At 42.3% G+C, this 19,854-nt stretch overlaps 1 protein-coding gene across 1 annotated transcript in view; it reads right to left on the bottom strand.

Moving 5' to 3' along the window:
- ITGA9 (integrin subunit alpha 9) overlaps window positions 1-19,854 on the bottom strand; it is a 233,274-nt gene that overhangs the window by 106,017 nt on the left and 107,403 nt on the right. Inside the window, exon 16 of the mRNA XM_076330800.1 lies at window positions 6,141-6,296. Coding sequence (XP_076186915.1) covers window positions 6,141-6,296 — 156 coding nt within the window. The remainder of the gene's footprint in view (window positions 1-6,140; window positions 6,297-19,854) is intronic.

The following is a 19,854-nucleotide window of genomic DNA, read 5'->3' as shown; positions in this document are numbered from 1 at the left end:
CAATTTTTTTTATAGCTCCACACATAAGCAGGAACTCGTCCTTTCTTACAATTACAATTCTCCAGCCATAGAGTAGTTTGGAAATTAAATGCATGCTGTTATGCTGAACTGCAGAAATTACCCAATAGGATTTTAAGTTAGGGTTCAGCTTGCAAATGCTTACATGATCATCTCTCCTTTCTCTACCTATTTATTTGAAGAACCTGTAAACTAAATCAGATAATTCACGTCCTACCACCTGACAGGATCACCCTGTAGTCTGACCCTCCCCTAGCACATACGCCAAGACACGACGGTCTATATATCTCTGTGTGTGTGTTCGTGTGTATATTAGCGTATGATATTGGCTATTGTTCTTTAGGAAGCCCATGAGATTTAAACCTGGGGATTAAACCATGTCTTACACATTCTCAGTCATGTTGTTTTTCCTCTACTGTTAAACAGGAATATGAACAAGTTGGACAATTATTGGCCAAGCCTGTCATTGCTTAAGAATGAGCATATAGAAACATGCATACTATCAGAGGCACTGATTTCCACTCATTCTTACTTCAACGAGTTTGCTAATTATAAACATTTCAGAGGTACAATACATCTGGACACCTGCTGTTCTTGTTCAGTTCTGAATCTCTTCCAGACTTGTAAATCTTTCCTCTTTATTGCCACTCAACCAAAAAAAAAAAAAAAAAAAGAAAAAAAGGGCAGGCAAATGTAATACTCAGCCTAATCCAGTACATGCTCAGGGTGGGTCCTTTCCAGATTTCCTGGCACAATCAGCACCCAGTCCCTGCCAGTTCAGCACCGACTCTGACCAAACTTGTCTAGAGCAAAAGACAGACATGACCAAAGGGATGGCAGAGGGAGGAGTAGAAATCATCACTTTCAGCAATCCCACTCCAACCAAAGGGAAAACAATGGCAATTAAGCAGGAAGGGTGGCACACGGTGGATCTCTGCAAGAATAAATGCAGAAGATAATTTGGGAGCTTGCCCTGCTCCCAAAGAGCAGGGAGGAAAGAGTTCAGTGGCAAGACATTTCATCTGGAACATGGCAATTCGGCTGACTCCTGCAGTCTCCCAAAGACTTCCTATGTGCCTGTGTATAAGTCAAGTAATCTTCAAACTTTCCACCTATCCAGCTACTGACAGGTATACTAAGGTACGGAGGCTTCAGCTGTACCAGTAAATTAAACTGCGCTGGCCTCCAAGACAGGAGCATCCTAACTCCTGACCCATGCCTGGGAATGGTTTGCAGTAGTTGGCACAGCCTAAAACTGTGCCAAGAGCCATTCCAGCAGCTTACCAGGATAAAGATGTCACTCCAATGCCTAGAAATGCCCCGGGCACAGCTCAGTTTGCTGGCACACCTGACTCAAGCAGGCACACAGGGATCTCTGCTCTGGAGAAGGCACCACTGACAAACCTGAACTACACTGTGTGTACGGACACTACATTTCAGCCTGTCCAGATCTGTCACTGCTTTGTCCTCAGTATGAGACCAGGGGTATGTGTGCATGTTTTAAAATAGAGAATGGCATTATATGTGCAGCAAACCAAAAATCACTAAAGGTGTTCATAATTCGGCTCCATAAAAATCCTCCTATACTTTCTTATATCTGCCAATTAAGCTAATTTATGTGCAAATACTTAACCAGCTTTTCAAACACAAGTATTTCCAAAAAACAGTCCTCTGCTTTAAAAAGGTGAAGTTTATCCCAGAGACGTGCAGCCTCAGTCACCCGGAGGTGCAGCACTGTACCCAAATTCTCATTGCAAGTCAGCAGCACAGCTGGGAACAGAACGTCCTAAACATTTTCTGTTTCTTCTTGTAACTTACAAGCAGTTTTATGGCAGACCATTCCCAAGGTCCTGAAGACACTGACGCAATTAAATCTACTGAGAATATTTTCCTATAACAAAATGGTGTCTCCATCCACATAACAGCAGGTGATTTTATTACAGTATTTAGAACAAGCAGAATTCTAGCATACCACATTTTGAACTCTAAGATACATTACTGGATACTACTAGGAACAAATCCCCACTGTATTTGGCAGGAGATCTTTCTCCTTCTTGGTTGACATGTATTTATACAGTGGGTATACAAAAATAAATGTTATAGTGCAAACCACTTACGATGAACTAAGCCAAACCAAGTTCTAAATACACATTAATTTCCCTGAAGTAAGACGACTTACTAGTTTTTTCCAATGGATGGAGGTAGCAACTGGATTTGGGAGGCAACAGAGAAGCTAATGGAAAGTCATCCTCAGGGTGGCAAGTTTTAAAGTTTATAATACGCACTCAAAAAACAGAATCTTTTTTTCCCCCCACCCTGTCTTGACCCATCAGTGATTTTGTGTTTGAGCAAAAGTGAGCTGGCTAGCCACTTACAACTTGGAAAGCTGTAATCTTCTTCACACAACCAGTCTCCACCCAACAATTGTACAAGTTGCCGAGACATTTATCAATAGACATGTACACATAACCCTTAAGTATTTGCTTTTGCTACCACAAATAATTACACCGAGCTATAGCAACCATAGTTCCTGGTAAGCATATACAAGAACCAAGAAAATAATTAAGTCCATAAGAAATCAACTGTTACTTTATCCTGGGCCAAACAGTCCCTCAGGCCAGTTTAGTTACATTATTACTTCATTTTGAAGTATCAGAACCCCTTTGCTTACAAAAAATGGCCAATACATAAAGTCCCACAATTGCATGCTTTTTCCTTAGGAAATTTCAGTTAAGATCCTTTGCTTTAAATCGATCAGACATTCAAATTATTTATCATATTTTGATTGTTTCAAGCACAGTTCATTTAGGAATAGAAGCAGGGTCCTTCACTGAACAATCAAGGTTTGTTTTTGTTGTTTTGTTTTTAAATACAAGCATTTTACACTGCCTTACAGTAAAAGTTGCATTCTTTTAAAATGAAGGTGACCAATAAATAAAAGCATTTCGAATGATATCCCACATCCATACACTCCTTTACTACTATAGCTCTGCTTTGATCTAAGTGATTAGTACAAGACCAGACTCTTCTCTCACATGCAATGTAATACTGATTGAAAGGATGAATAGCCAACAAAATCCTTTTCTGTGATTATGTCATTAGGGAGATGTCACTTCTGGTGGTTTCCATGACCACTATTTCCAAGCTGACTCCTTAATGCATTAGAGCAAAGCTCCACGAAGAACTTCATATACTCAATATAATCTTCAATTCTTATGTCAAGAGGCCACTTGACGGCTTTCCTACCTCCTTGTTTGTGAGCCATAGGGTGTACACTCTTATTGGGAAGTCAAGCATGCATGCAGGGAACACCTGGTTCATGAAAAACAAACTGAAACCCCAGTGAAACTGATCACTTCAGCTTTAACATCACTTTAGTTTAAATAAAATCATATCTAGGTGACTATAAAGTTTGCAAGATGTGCAGTTTTTCAAGTAGGTCTAGTAGACCTGCAGTAGGATCCTGAAAGACAGAAGCCTCCCCCTTTCCTGCCCAGTCACTGCTCCCTCCCATTTCTTCAGCTATTCACTACTTCCAGCTTCTTCTCCTGTGTTCATTCACAAAAAAAAAGCCACCTGGGCTTTTTAGCAAAGTGTCAACCTCTTAACAGTATCTTAATGGCGCCTCGAAGCAACAGATGCAACATTTCTCATTTCAAAATGCCACTTCTTACTGAATCAATAGGATCTAGGGCTTTTGAAAACCACACACAACTAGCTATATTTAAAGACTTCAGTAGCAGCACTAACACTAAGCTTGTCCACCTGCGCTCACCCATGCTGTATCTTCTGAAAACAGAGCCCGCTAAATCTGTCTCGAATTGGACTTCCAAATCGTAAGGTCTCTCCAGAATCATTAGATTCTTTGAAGACGTAAATCCTTTATTATATAAACTTTGGTTCCTACTATCCCTTCTGGCCTTTAAAAACAATTTCTACTTGCGAGATGACAAGAATCCTGAAAGAGAACCCATTAAATCGGTCTTTGAGAACCCCGCCATCACACCTCGAGGCTACTCCGTCAGGGCTTTGTCACCCTGATGGCCACGCTAACTCTGAAGCGCTGCCCACTTCCTTAGCTGAAAGCACACTTGCAGGCACACCCGATGTCAAAATCCTTTTCTTACTAAGCTAAGTGAACGACATCTGGAAAGCAAATGGAAAGGGATTGTTAAACTAGCTCCCCTGTCATCCAAATTACACAAGAAAACAAGTCAGGGAAATTCCCAACATATTTTTGTTTCTTCTCTATAATTTCAGCATTTAGGTATTTTAATATTGATCCGAGACTATGCCTACAGGGCAAGATGTGACCTTTTGAGTTTAAACCCAGTGGTAAAGCATCCAAGCAGTTTTGTTCATGTAATGCTTAGGTTTTCAGCACACTGCTCAAGTTCCAAAGTTCTCCAGAAATTCCCATCATAATGTTTGCAACAATATAACATTCAGATATGTAACAGCCACACAATCCCTCTTCATAAAAATAAGTAATTCTTAGATGCATCTTTCATTCATACATTTATAAAAATAAGCATACTTGAAGAAATACTCATTTCTCTAAGTAGAGAATTATAGCCAAATACATTTCAAAACACTTGAGTATATGACAAAGCAAATCTCTAAGCATTTTAGTTACTTTTTTGAGTAGCATTCAGGGACCTGCAATTTCAGCACAATAACATATCCTTATGAGCAGCGTCAGAAAGTAACGTCACAGACGATGATGATGCAAACATCACTTAATAGGCATAAGCTGCCCAGGATTAAAAAACAGATCTAACAATCCACTGCTAAAAGCCTCAGACACCAGACAGACTTGTCACGTTTTTTTTTTTTTTTTAAAAAGTTTCCTATTCACAAGCAATGCCAGCTCATAACTCTGTAAGCATGCTTTGGAAAATAAACTTGCCTGGATGCAACCCTGAGCAACTCGATCTAACTTTTAAGTTGGCTCTGCTTTGAACAAGGAACTGGATCTCCAAAGGTCCCTTCCAGCCTAAATTATCCTGCAATTCTGACACACAAGAAGTTTTGCAAGCCACAGAAGTCTGATTTCCCTGTGGTGCCTCGAGCTTCACATTTGGATGCTCTGGTGCTGGCACAGTGGGAGGTTGAATTGTCCTGCAGGCTCCTTCCTCAGCAGACTGTCCTGCACCTACAAGGACCGCGCTCAAACTGGAGTCTTTCAAAAGGTCACTAACAGGGTCTCTCTCCTTGACATGACTGCCTGCTTCATGAACCCTGAAGGTGTTTAATACCTTCATAAGCACTGTCTTGACCACTCCTGTCAAAACCTGCCAAAATTGGCCAGCATTTTCCAAAGATACTAGTGAGGTCAAGACAGACAAACGAGAGAGGTGGGACAATCACATACACAAAAATTCCTTAGGGAACAATTTGAGAGAAAGAGGAAAAAAAAACAAACCCAAAACACTACTCTCTAAATGAGAAGTGTTTCAAAATTAAGGGAATTCTCTTGCTCTCACCAAAATTAAAGACAAAAGGGTTTTCTGCACTGTAGTGGAGCAAAATAGGATCCTAATAAGCATGTGGCTGCACCTACACTTTACTTTCTCTGAAACAAAACCATCCTATTTTAGCACGGCATGTCCTGCAATAACAGCAGGAGCGGGTTTCCCTTGCCAGATGACTGGATGTGAGGAGCCCTGAAGAAAAGAGGGCAGTTGGACCAGGCAAATTTTTCTTTATTCTGTCCACCCACACAGAGGGGCAAGTTCCCATGTCCCCGCCTGAAGCCAGCCCTGGCCCTCCGGCACTAACAAAGGCTCAACCTGGAAAGAAGGCCAGGGCCAAGCCTTTCACAAGAACCTCCTACAGAAAGGGAAGAACCAGAAGGAGCAGGACCTTTCTCATCCTTTCCCTTATTCAGTCTCCTTCCCAGCACAAACACCCTGAAACAAGGAAGTGACCTCACCTTGCGCCACCCAACCTTGTCAGCACAAGTCTTTACTACATCATGGAGAAGCACTGATGTCAGCAACAGTAGGGATTGTACAAAAAGGCTACTGTGTGCAAACGACCCAGAGCTTGGCAATCCCCTTTTACGTCCACTTCTGCTGTCAGTTCAGCCACAGCAGAAAATAGTGTAGTGCAAATCTGACCTGATTCCTTTGCGCTATCTTTTGTCCTTTCTTCCAGCGGAGAATGGGCTTGAGAGCAGGTAGTTCCTTGTCCTCTTTTCCTCTTTCTATCACATGTTCCCCAAGGCTGTATGCAGCTTCAAATACAATTGGAGATATGACATCTTTGACTCTTTTCTGTAAAAGAAAACAAACAGATATTTTACCTATGCATATAGGCAAGCAAATTTTTATATACAACAATTATACATACAATTAAAGCAGATTTTTATATTCAACACTGCAGACAGGAAGCAGGCTTCTCTACTTCCTTTATTCTTCTCCGTGCCAAACAGGAATAAGCACATTATACCAAAAGAAGTCAGAAGATTTTTTTTTTTTTTTTTTTTTTTAAATGAACAAAAAAATTAGTTCTTCTTTTGGGACCTACTCTTGGTTCCACAAAAGCACTGGCATATTTGGCACACCTATAAATCAAGGGTTTTTCAATAAAGCCAAGACATTTTCTTAAAAAATAAAATAAATTAGGAAGTGTTTCCATTAGTCCTGCACAATGTGGAAGCAAAGAGCAAATCATCTTCACCTCTGGGGTTTCTAAATCCTAGACTTTGGCTGAGGTCACCTCCAGTGTGCTCTACTCATTAAAAGAAAACTCGATCTTGCCTTGTTGTTTTGCAATATCAATGAAATGAATGGATGGGTAAAGATATCAATGTGGCTATAAAACAAGATTACAGACATGCAGGGGCAAGAAAAGCCATCATCCAGCATGGTTCTGAACGCAAAACTCACAGCTCCCCCCACCTTCAGCACAGTAACACTTTCAGTATGTAAAGGAAGAAAGTTTTTCAATTTCTTTATTTGCTATATTCTAGTCTTCATACCAGATGTATTAAATGGTGCCACATTATTTGTCTGATGGGACGAAAGGATTGCCTTTTCTTGTTGTTGGAGCCCAAGCCACAAAACTTACACCATTTGTCACAACATGCGATGCCTAAATCCGGTTTGCTCTGCGAGGACAAAATGCTCATTGTGCTCTGTTCAGTCCCGACTTCCAAAATCCAATTTACCAGAAAACAGAAGTGGCAAATGCTCTACCTTCTCATAGGCAAACATTCCTCTTACATTTTAGCTACTTAAAAACTTAGCGTGAATTCAGCACAGATAGAATTGAGGCAATAAATAAATACCATAAGTAAGCACAACAAATCTTCAAATGGGCCAACTCTCAACTTCGCCTTGCATCAGTTAGCGGGCTTCTCTGAACACAGCCTGTCAACCACAACAAGTAATTGAGATGCAATGCAATTTAAATTGCATCTTCCAGATGTGGGAAACCTGGGCACTAGCTGGCTTTCTGACCACCCTGCTTGATCTGTTTCAAGGCAACCATTTGCTCTGTCTAATACGTCGACTGGCCACAGACCTCTGAAGTCAGACGAAGATTAGTGGCTAACCAAATTCCCAAAACATCAGTTAGCTGGGTGAATAATAGCAGGGACCAGGTTGGATGACATTTACCCTCCTGCACCTTGAAGTCTCCAGCCAGCCCCTGAATTCCCTCCCGTTACCAACATCTGCCAGTGACCCATGCCCAGCAGCAGCCCAGAGCACCCGAAATTTAGACCGTGCATTGCTTGGAGCAGTTTATGCTTTCTTGGTAACGGACACTGATGGACAGCAGACATTGCGGCAGTGGTGATGGCAGCTCTGTGACCTCTTCCCCATCCCATAAGAAGGACCATGCATGCTCTGGGGCACTGCTAATCCCCTCGGCAGAAGAGACACCGATGCCTTCAGCCCCTTCCACAGTCCCACCCTCAGGGTAGGAGTTGTACTGTACTGACATTACTAAATAACAACACTACAACTCACAGAAGCTACTAGCTTTGCTCTCACAGAAAATCATGTGTATTAACTTAAGCGAGGATTGCATCCGCATACAAGAAAATGACATATACAGAGAAACAAGACTATAAAAGAGCATGCCATGCAGCAACAGTCAAACACAATAAATCATCAGGCAAATTGCCACCTAACCCAACTGTATGCAACCAACTGTGTAAACACAGAACAATAAAAAATGTAGGGAGTGGGTTAAATTAAAATCCACCTATAGTTTTTCTAGCTCTGTTACTGCAGTATGGGAAGAATAAGTGCTTAATGACTTCTAAGCATTTTAATATGATCTTGCAGGGTTCAGTCCAATGCCCTTTGAAGTCAAAAGACAAGTTTCCCATTGACTTCAATGAATGTTGGAGCGTGCCCATATTGTTCGCTGGTGTCTCCTTCTGCTTCATTTTAGTGGTGAAATTGTGACTTCCAGCAGCTAGATTAATTACATGTGTGGATATTCCCTCACCACAGCCCTGGGGAAATATATTTCACATACCCACTTGTCTTTAATTAAGGATGAAAGTATGAATGCTACCCAGTTATTAATTTTGCCACATGTTCAGTCCCTTCTGCTCACAATCCTACAAACATGAAGGTGACAGTCTGTGGGATTTGTCCTCAGTAAGACAGAGACAAGACAGTTTTGCCTTGCAGGTACACCACAGACTGTCTGGGATGTGAGCACGTAAAGAGAATAATGAATATTTGCCCAAACACAATCTGGAGAAGTACTATTTTAGGTTGGAAATACACCCAGTTTCTTTCTCTTTCAGTCTACCCAAACATACCGCTTCCAGTGGTTGAATCATACACTGATGACACAGCCCACGGACTGCTTTTAAGTATTCCTGATTTCTAAAAAGAAGTCAAAAAGTGCAATGACAATCAGGTTTGAGAATGACTAAAAAATCCTTTGTCAAGGAAACTGTATGTGTTGCTTTTCGTATCAGTTACATGGCTCTAATGAAGTGGATTTGCCAAGGGAAATAATTTCCACAAGCAGCTTTTACATGTATTCACCGTTTTTCACCATGACGCTGCTATGCTGAGGAAGTGTCAAATGTTAAAGACACTTCTGCATCATGAAAAAGCATCCCTGGCAAATTATAGCATACGGACAGCACAGCTTCATTAATGGAAAAAATGTCTGGAGGACATTAAAACAAGTGTAATATCCAAGGAGTTCACATTATCAACAGAAACAAGCATGTAACAAGAGTTCAGTGAGTAACAGCAATAAATATCCAGTCTGCACAGACTGGATATCACTAAACTGCTGCAAGTTTTCACTGTGCCTGAATTAGATTGGGGACCTGAAGCTCGGTTTCCCACAAGCCATCAGCTATCCTATGTAGTTTTCTTGTTCTTACAAGTTCTTTATTTAGGGTGGTAGGGTTTTTTCCTTTTCTCTCTTTCAGGACAGATTTCATTCTGGACATAAGAAACTTTTGCAGAAATCAATACACTTCAGTCCCAGTAAATTACCCTTCTGCAATGGAAACAGCCCTAGACAGCTGTATCCTTTTGTCAGGAACTTTTATCTTTTCCTGTGAGGCATGTTGCACGGCATCACTCTGAGTTGAAGAAAAAGGTGTTTTGGTATGAACAAGCTGGGTTTTTATCAACGGTATTACAGGATGACCCCTCACTAGTATCTAGCAAAGGCAAAGAACTCTGAGTCCAAAAAGAGCACACTTTTAAGAGCATCTAAGAAAGCAATAAGGTGCTTAGAGATGTTTCAAAAGACACTATGGTCCTGAAAGCTCACCCTAACAAAGAGCAGGCTTTCCATCCTCTCCCAGAACAACCACCTCAAAGAAATACGCATTTTTTAAATGCTGTGGTAGAAGCTGGGCATGGCCACATATTTCTTCCCTTTTGTTTTCTGGCTTAGCAGGGGAGAAGAAAGCAAGCAAGCAAAGCTTCTGCCAGATTTATGACTGCATTTCTGTTTGGCTTTAGTACCAAAAAGTCCTAAAAATCTGAAAAGTAATCACAGAGCAATGATCAAACGTCAGAGCTGTGATTCTGAACACCATTTCCAATTCCCTCTCGAGGATGGAGTGTGATGACTGTAAGAAATAATTTTCTGTGCTTTTCATAGGCACAGCCTAAGGCACATCGTGACAACACAAACACAGGCACAGATTCCAGCATCCTAAAGGCACACTGCCTTGGCGGGCAGCCACTGCCTTCTCCAACCTTAACTTTGTGCTACCAAAAGCCCCCACGCATCAGGAATTTGGGCAAATTTGGATGGAACAAGACAGGGTTTTAGTCAAGGGATAGGATTCACTCTGCTCATGGTGCAAGTGGTTGCCAGAGGGGAATGGATATCATTTCAGCTTTCTTTCGGCTCAGTGCCACAGTACAGTCAGGGGACTGTACATGAGCCCAATAAATCATCACATCTAATCCCCTTTCTTCTACAAGGTGAAAGTCTCCAGCAGGGGCTCTGGAGAGTGCCAAATTCCACTTTTAATTACGGCCAATGGGCTGAGAAATAAATTGAGATGTAAACAATCCCCACAATCTACAGCAAGAGTCCTGCAGGAATAAAGGATGAAACGTGGTCCCTCAAAGCAATGAATATGAAGTCATTTTCAACAGCATTGAGTGAGGAAATACATGTAACCGTAAGGGTGACTTCTACGGTTGCCCCTGGCTTTCATTCTTGTTCATGTCTTTCTGGAGTTTCTCTCCTCTTTCTCTGTGGGAAAGTTCTCTGATCTGTCAGGCCTTTTTTCTACTCCCTCTGACTTGATCCTGAGGACATCAACCCATGCACAGATTCCAGAGCTTTTACTGAATTCATAGAATCATAGAATAGTTTGGGTTAGAAGGGACCTCTAAAGGTCATCTAGTCCAACCCCCCTGCCGTGGGCAGGGACATCTTCAACTAGATCAGGTTGCTCAGAGCCCCGTCCAGCCTGACCTTGAATGTTTCCAGGGATGGGGCATCCACCACCTCTCTGGGCAACCTGTGCCAGTGTTTCACCACCCTCAGCATAAAAAATTTCTTCCTTATATCTCGCCTAAATCTACCCCCCTTTAGTTTAAAGCCATTCCCCCCTGTCCTGTCGCAACAGGCCCTGCTAAGAAGTTTGCCACCATCTTTTTCATAAGCCCCCTTTAAGTACTGATAGGCTGCAATAAGGTCTCCCCGAAGCCTTCTCTTCTCCAGGCTGAACAACCCCAACTCTCTCAGCCTTTCTTCATAGGAGAGGTGTTCCATCCCCCTGATCATTTTCGTGGCCCTCTTCTGGACCTGCTCCAACAGGTCCATGTCTTTCTTATGCTGAGGGCTCCAGAGCTGGGCGCAGTACTCCAGGTGGGGTCTCACCAGAGCAGAGTAGAGGGGCAGAATCACCTCCCTCGACCTGCTGGCCACGCTTCTTTTGATGCAGCCCAGGATACGGTTGGCCTTCTGGGCCTCAAGCGCACATTGCCGGCTCATGTCCAGCTTTTCATCCACCAGTACCCCCAAGTCCTTCTTGGCAGGGCTGCTCTCAATCCCTTCATCCCCCAGCCTGTATTGATACCGGGGGTTGCCCCGACCCAGGTGCAGGACCTTGCACTTGGCCTTGTTGAACCTCATGAGGTTCACACGGGCCCATTTCTCGAGCTTGTCCAGGTCCCTCTGGATGGCGTCCCATCCCTCAGGCATGTCAACTGCACCACTCAGCTTGGTGTCATCTGCAAACTTGCTGAGGGTGCACTCGATCGCACTATGTCATTGATGAAGATATTAAACAGTACTGTAATTAAGCAGTAATTCAGCACAGCTTTTCAGTACTTCTGAGAATCAAGCTCTGTTTAGTTTGATGACTAAGAATGAATTCAAGAACCTGGCTTTTAAAACACTCGACTTGAAACTTTTAGTCTACGTATATTTATTTCAAGTTTTAAACAAGCACTAATAATAGACTATAGGAATTTTTACAGCCATAAAACACACAAAATAAATTTGACAATCCCGATTTAATAGATAACATATTAATGCTGTAAAATGTATAAAAGCCATCGTGCTAATGCTAATCCAGCATAACACTTTAATCAGCTCACAGGTCACTACCACATAAGTCCTCAGGTCAGTGCCAAGAGATAAATAGTTCCCTGTTCAGTAATATCAAAAATTACTCTAATGACCACCAGCCTTCAGAGCCAAAGGCCACTACTTCCACAATTTATCAAATGAAATATCAGCTGTAGGTCTTAATAAACATACATTATAGCTTATGAATCAATAAGATGACAGTACTTGACTTCAAAATTAATTACCTTCTCCTATTATCTCAGCCTCCCTCTCTAAACTGTGAGTCATTCAGGACGCAAGGCTTAAGTGCCATGCAAATTCAATGAAAATATCAATTAGACAAATTGGCTTTAAACTGGAAGACAGATTTCCATTCATTTCAGACAAATGAATGGGTACATGTCATTCTTGTACCTGAAAATGAGTAAGGAGCAACTTAATTTCCTTGCCCTGTTCCTTGCAACACTTATTGAGTCCAAGTTTAGATCACTTGGTGTCAATTCCCAGTGCAAGTTAATACTTTCAACTTTCTACTAATCCTGTGCAAAAGAATAACCACCTCTGTCCTCACGAGAGCCTTCCTCTGTCCTGCATTTACTTTGATAAAGATATTCTAGGACTTGGAATAATTTATTTCAGATTGGTGCAATTTTAGCATTGGTATCTCCCCACTGCAAAGGCAGACAAAATATGGTCATGCCAAAATCATCTAGAAAAGATCTAGTTCCCATTCTGCACACAAGTTGTTTTTTTAATATATATATATATTTTTTTTTTTTTTTAAGATGTTACTGTAGTTAAAGGGGGAAAAAACCCAACTGCAAACTCTTTTCCAGAGAAGAGGCAGAACTAGAAGTTTACTTGGTTGGTAAAAGCTCATTTACAACATTATTGGTGAATTTTTTGTCAAATTAATAGCATATGAAGGCCATCAGAGGCCTGATGTTTCAATAATATATGCTGCTGTTTTCTTTTAAGATCTTGTGACAGCTACAATTCAACAAGTAGGCGAATAGTCTTTGCTGCTAAACTTCAAACATTACCAGGCTTCTGAAGAATCCCAAAGTTTAGAGGGGGGGGGGGCAGGGAAGAGCAAAGGATTTGCAGGGTGTCACACCCTCGAGTGTTATTTAGAGTTAGCGTTTGAAAGAATGGGAGTGCTTCCTTTGTCCTCTTCCTAAATGCATTACTCCAGCACACAACTGTTTCCATCAGGTCAGCAACCCCTCTTCGCAAGCACTGATAACTGGAAAGACATTGTGGGAGAGAAAAAAGCAAATCCTGGGGGAATCTGGTGTTACTTAAACACCAGGCGCCCAGGAGCCTGCATGCGTTGAGGCGACACCCTGAGACAGCGAGGGAAGACCTGCGAGTCCAAACCCCAGCTGGGTACCGTCGCACTCTGAGTTTAAATAAGTGCTCGCCATCCCTGCGCATCTGGCTTCCCGCTATCAGCTGGGGAGTGATAAAGGTATTACTGATGTCAGCATGGGAGAGATCGCGATCAATAGCGTAAATATTCCATGCCAAAGGTTACAAAGGCTTAGCAATAATATATTACTGATAATCCTTTCATGGTAATCCGTAAGAAAAGTCACTACATGCCACCCAAATACAATATTATGTATTAGCGAGCTCAGACCTCGATTTTCCAGCTCAGTACTAAAATGCATTATGACAATATAGTTTCGCATCCTATCTACACATTTGAATGTTAAGTCTTTTATTGGGCCTAATGTTTTCAGTTATGTTTTTATCACCCTTTACCTTTCTCTCTTTTATAGTTCACTTTCAGTCTTTCATTGGGGGTTTTTAGATGAAAAATAAGGAAAATTCCTCAACTGTCTAAAATCATGTTACTCCCCTCTGAAGAAAACAGCCCTGCTGCGCTCAGATGCCCAGCTTTTTCCTGGTACCAGGCCAGACACAACCAATCTCCGTAACATATGACTGGATACCTGCAATACCGACAGTACAGAAATACAAACAATTAGAAAGCCCAGGAGCTCATGGGTGTTTGTGAAATGAAGACCTGAACTTAGGTGAGCAAAGAGAACGCAAGAAGGAAGAACAGGGGTAACAATTCGAACATTTATTTATTTTACTCTCTTTCTGAAAACATGATCTACTTCAGCAGGGAATTATATGCAGAAGAGAGACAATAATTAAATCCAGACTCTTCCTGCATATATGTAGCCTCATCATATACTTATCTTTAATGCTGGAGTTACCACATTTCGTATTCTGTTGATACAAGATTTTATCAAAACCAAGCTTTAAAGAGATTTCCTTTAATAGTGTCTTAAAACGCACTGGGTCCAGAATATGAGTTAATTCAACTACCTGTTTCCCTTTATACAGCATTTCCCTCCAACCCTGATGCAGAAGCTGAACACAGACGTCTCTGTGTATGAAGCTGTTAGAGGTGGAGTTTAACCTGTATATGATAACAGGTCTGCTAAAAGTTCCACACATCCATGGACCTGGGAGAGCGGTGTTTGGCCAAAACATCATGGTTAACTTTAGCATTCATATACTGTATTTGCTTGCTCACTCTCTCGCTTTCTTCCTGTATACATTTAGCTAGGGATAAAAACAGCTGTGCGTATGTGTCATCCAACAAACTTCCAGTGCAAAATCTCTCACACAAGCCATCCTCAGAGCCAAGGACTGGGGTCAAGGACTGACCCTCCCAGCCCCTTCCCGAAACCACAGCCCACAGGGGTGGTCAGGAACCCTTCTTCCTGGTCCTATACCCCTTTTACTGTGTCTGGCAGCTCAGACTGGAGGCGCGGTGCAGCCCTGCAGCTGACGGCTGCTGGCTGGGGGATGTTCCAAGGCGCTGTGCCCCTCAGCCTTTGCCTGAGCTCAGCCTGCTTCTACGCAGCTGTGAGTAAACCCCTGAGCTGCTCTATTAGAGAGAGCAGCCATCCCTCCCTCATTCCTTTGCTCTCCAGATGGATTTTCTTCCTCCTCCTGAAAAAAAACGGCAGAAGCACCTTTCCAAGTGCATCCCAAGAGGCAACAGTGAAGTAATCAAAAGGCTTCTCCCAAAATCTCTGCACAGGACACGGGAGCCACAGGGAGGGCTAAGATACTGGACACGCTCCTCTCCGCAGCGTTTCCCACTGACCATCCCACAAAGTGGCTGACTAAATGACTGCTCCCATTTGGAAGTGTCTGTCATTTCTCAAGGGGAGTAAGCGTCTAACACAGGTTTATGTGAATTGAGACAGGATCCACACCCCTTCTTGGATCTGGGTCCTAGGGCACATTTTATCTCACATTGTCATAAAGTATGTCTATCTCATATCTAGCAGGCCACCTTATTATCCGTAGGTCAAACACCTATGAGCTGAATGAGATTGTCCTGCTGCATTCCCTAGATCTGCAGTGGATTTATTTGAGAAAAGCATTGGTCTATACCAACTGGCAGATGTCCAGATGTCCCCTCAATTCTAACCCTGGTATCTCAAATGCTCAAGGTGGCTGAATATCTGCTAGAAGAGTCAGGGCAGAAGACAGAAAGCCTGGATGGCTATGAAACATCACAATAGCAGTGGAAAAAATATTTTGATGGATACTTCATTTTAAGGTGACTAGAATTGAAGGCCTGACAATACGCTCTTATGATCCTTTCAACGCCATTGTGACAGAAAGCATTTTGTCAATACAGCTTTATAAGAAACACATGTATGGAACAAAGAAATGTTCTACTTAAGCCCAGTATCCTACAAAAAACAGCTAAAGAAAAAAAAACAGCTGCATTGTGTCAGGATTGAAAATAAGCAGAATCATCCTCAGTACAAGAGGATAGATAGAGATGAAAGAAGGTTATCATCGACATTTTTACTGACAGTATTTTAATTCAGTTGAGTAGAGCTGATAGAAATGGTCCTTGGAAGTCTTGCAAAGAAAGCAACACGCTACTCAGCCTGCCTGCATGCATGCATGGATCGGAGAGAGAAAGGCTGAGTGCATGAGAAGAATGGTGTTCATATACTTTCATTGACATACTATTGAGAGGAGAACAGTTTACTTAAGAAATCTGCAGGTATTTACACACAAAAATATAAGTCCTTCTTTCAGTCACAGGAGAATGGATAGCTCCACAATGGGGGCCTGGGAGGAGTGTTGCAATAATGTGACCCAAGTCTATTCTTCCACTATTAAATGGAGGAGGTAGTATTTATTAGTCTAATCCTCTTGAGAGCAGGATTTAAAATCAACACGGGTAAAAGAAAAAAGTGTTATGATTGTCTACTTTGTCACATGAATTTAAAAATGTAAACAGAGCTCCTCTGTGACATCTACTTGTATGCTTAATATCAATTCACGTTTCACATGCTAGGTACCTGCTAGAAACCTCAGGACCCACAGTTTGAGCTCTTTACTCCCCTGTGCTATGGCTTCTGTATGCACATGAGCTGCGATATCTGAAGAGCGTGACGGAACCATATTGTTCTGGAAACAATAAAATCTCTAAGGATAACAAATTCCCATTCACTATTCTGTAATAACCTAATTAATAGGAATTAATATTATTAACCAAGTAATGTTGAGGAGAAGAGTTGAAGGAAACATCCATTACATAGCACAAGCATTACTGATGACTCCAAGGACATTTCATTAGCCTCTAGGTCTCCCATCCTGCACATACCTACATATCAGCACACTGACGACCACCTCAATAACACCCTGCCTCCGTGTCATCTCCCTCCCCATTTTCCTCCTCTTCCCCCATTCTCCTCTGATCATCCAGACATCACTGCGCTAACACCCTCCTCTCTTCAGGCTCCAAGCCCCTGCTCACAACCAACACAAAACCAAAAGGAAGAAGAGGAAGGAATCGGGACATATTTCAGGAACCTCATGGTCATTTTAGTCCATTTACATCTGAAATCATGACTAAACGGAAAGGTCGCCATTCATTTCAGCAAGGATAAGGCTTTTCCCCTTGTTTCACTGATCATTCACGAAGAGGCAGAGCCTCCTGCTCAGCAACCACGTCAGCGGATATGGCTGCCCGGCTTTCAGAGATGGCTGGGCTGGAGGATATTGTACAACGACAAAGGGCAATTGTTCAAACCCGCGGATGGAAGCAGGATGAACGAGTGTTTCTCAGGGGAACCAAGGAAAAACAACTTTCCCTTTGAGTTCCGCTGGCTTTAAAAACAAACAAGACAAATGTTTCTGCAAATAAGTGCAAACCATACAGTTCCCCAGATCAAAGCTGAGAGCTCTACTCTGAAGCTGGAGGTGCATTCATGGGGAATGGAAAAAATGGCCCTTTACAACGGCAATACTGCATTTACTGTAATAAGGTTTTAACCAAATATGATTAAGCACAGGTATTGCCACTTTACATATCTGCAGCCTGCATTTGGTTACTTTTGATTATTTTCTACTTTATCCACCAGGACAAGAGTGCTCATCCTAACAGCAGCACTTCCTCAAAGCCCTGTCTCTCACTTCCACAACATGTAACACTTAGGTGGCAACAGAAATTTATGGCCTACGCAGAAGACTACTCTAGATGATATGCAGTGACTCCAAACAGATAACTGGAATATGCTGTGGTTTGGGGCAAGGGAAGAGATGCCAGCAAAGCTGGAAAAGGGAAGAGTTAGCCCCTACCCAACTGCATGCCCTGCCAGCTAAATACACACAAGTCCTCAGGGAGAGGTCTGAAAGAGATTATAACCAGTGGGAGTAATAAGGGAGAAAGCATCAGAAGAAGGGGGGTTGGGGGCTGGGGATTGGCTTTTTTTTAAATTCTGTTTTTAGGAAGACATAATATAACAAAAATTCATTAAAAGACAAGTTTATCTGCACTGGATATTATCTTGTATTGTAGAGCTGTAAAATAATCTTGATCTGTCCAGATTGTTCTTTTGAACGGAAGCATCTTCCTCTTACCTAATGGAGGCAAAGCCAACCAAGACTCACCCCGAGAACTGGGGGGGGGGGGGGAGGGGGTGGGGTGTGTGTGTGTGTGTGTGTGTTCAGCACATCAGGCTGAGATACAAAACTACACAAATGCCAGAATGGAGAGAAGCTGAAATGTTGTCTTTATCAGGCAACGAAAACCACTTTTGATTTCAAAAGACAGCAACTTTGTCTGACTTCCCAACCACTTCATCTGTGAACTGCTCACAGTATACCTGAAAGTGTGTGCCGGTCATAGCCGTCAGCACCCAAGGAGCAGAAATAGCTTGTGCTATATTTCAGTGATCATCATTTGCGTGGTACCCTGAGCACACTGTACGCTTTTTGTAAAGGTGATACAAAATTACCTCCTCCACAAATGGCAACCCATTAAAAACCAAGAGCCAATACTGTGGAGAAAGGCATCTTTCCAGGTCTCAGGCATAAGCCAACTGGAACCAGTTGCATGGCGGGGGCCGATAACACCTCTGACACTGACTGTGGCAGATCCCTACCAGGAGGCAGCTTTCAACATCACCAGCCAAAGAGGTACCGCTTCAACCCTTGTTTCCAGCTCCAAAGGGAACGAGAGCTCTTCACTGCCCTCCAGTTTGGGAGTATGTAACGCAGCATCACTGCCCTTGGGTAACTCAGCTTTCAAAGGCTGCATGCACAGCGACACCAAGCTTGGAAGCAACTTTGTTACAGCGCACAGCACCAGCAGCAATAAATATGCTTGCCCTAGCTATTGCAACTAGGTCAAAGCTGAGGTTGTTTCATTTTAAGGGGTGAAGCCTTTCTTTAGTTTTCTTACTGCATGAACTTTTGGAATGTATTTTTCCAGGGTCTGTTCATTTCCTAATTGGCTGGGATGCAGCGCTGAAGTAAGAGCAGATCGGAGAACAGTAAGCATGTCGGAGGAAAAATATCAGACAGTGCAAGAAGCAACTGTGGAGACCAGGGAGTACTTGGAGAGAGCTGCAAGTGCATCAGAAGCATGGCACTCAGAGCTTGGGAAAGACAAAGAAGGGAGATGTAGAAGAAAAGGAAACAAAAGCCACAGGCCAGGATGGCAAAGCTCTGACCCTACAAGCAGCACATACCAAATGCTGAAAATCACCACCAGCCACCTCTAAATGCTTAGTGATAGCTAAAGAAAGCAGAAGAAAAATAGCTGTGTAGAAAGCTTCAGTGGTCCGATTCAAGACACAAAGAGTCTTTCACAAAATAGTCACAGGTCAGAAGCGTGCATCAGACGCCCAGCACAGCCTGCTCAAGCACCAGCTCATGTTGCATGGGTTTGCCTAGACTTGGACATTCACCAGCAGCGTGTTACATTCACAGAACTATGCTGTGAACGTATTAAATGCATACCCATCGGCACTGGCAAGTTGTAATATTTTTACCTTTATCTTAATTTCTGTATTACTTGTTCAGAAATTGTATCTTCAGTCCCAGACACAAACCACATCCTGCTCTTTTTTTATCCCACTGGCTGTGGGATTTTGTCCTATCTCTCTGCTTTGGTACTGCTTCAAAAATCCAGTACAGAGAAACTGATATTGCTTTGTTATAATTTGTTCCTGTTTTATCAACAGGAAACTCTTAGAAACAAACACTGGGATACTAATGATGCTCCTTGAAATTCTCCTTTTTGTAAAAATAAATGATCCTAAGAGGCACTAATAGACTGTATCATTTAGTCTGCCTACTTGTATATCCCAGACATTACATTTCATTTGTTAACCTTCTACTGTATGAAATCATTTGTTTAGTTACAGCGTATTTTCCAGAAATGCATATAGTTAGGTCCTATAGTAATCCCTCTTGAACTTAAAAAGTCCCAGGTCTGGCTTCTTTAAATGCCTGTGG

The sequence above is a fragment of the Aptenodytes patagonicus genome, chromosome 2 (genome assembly GCF_965638725.1).
Source record: "Aptenodytes patagonicus chromosome 2, bAptPat1.pri.cur, whole genome shotgun sequence".
NCBI classification, from domain to species: Eukaryota; Metazoa; Chordata; class Aves; order Sphenisciformes; family Spheniscidae; genus Aptenodytes; species Aptenodytes patagonicus.
The sequence above is the reverse complement of the archived record's forward strand: the minus strand, read 5'-3'. Positions and strand labels throughout refer to the sequence as shown.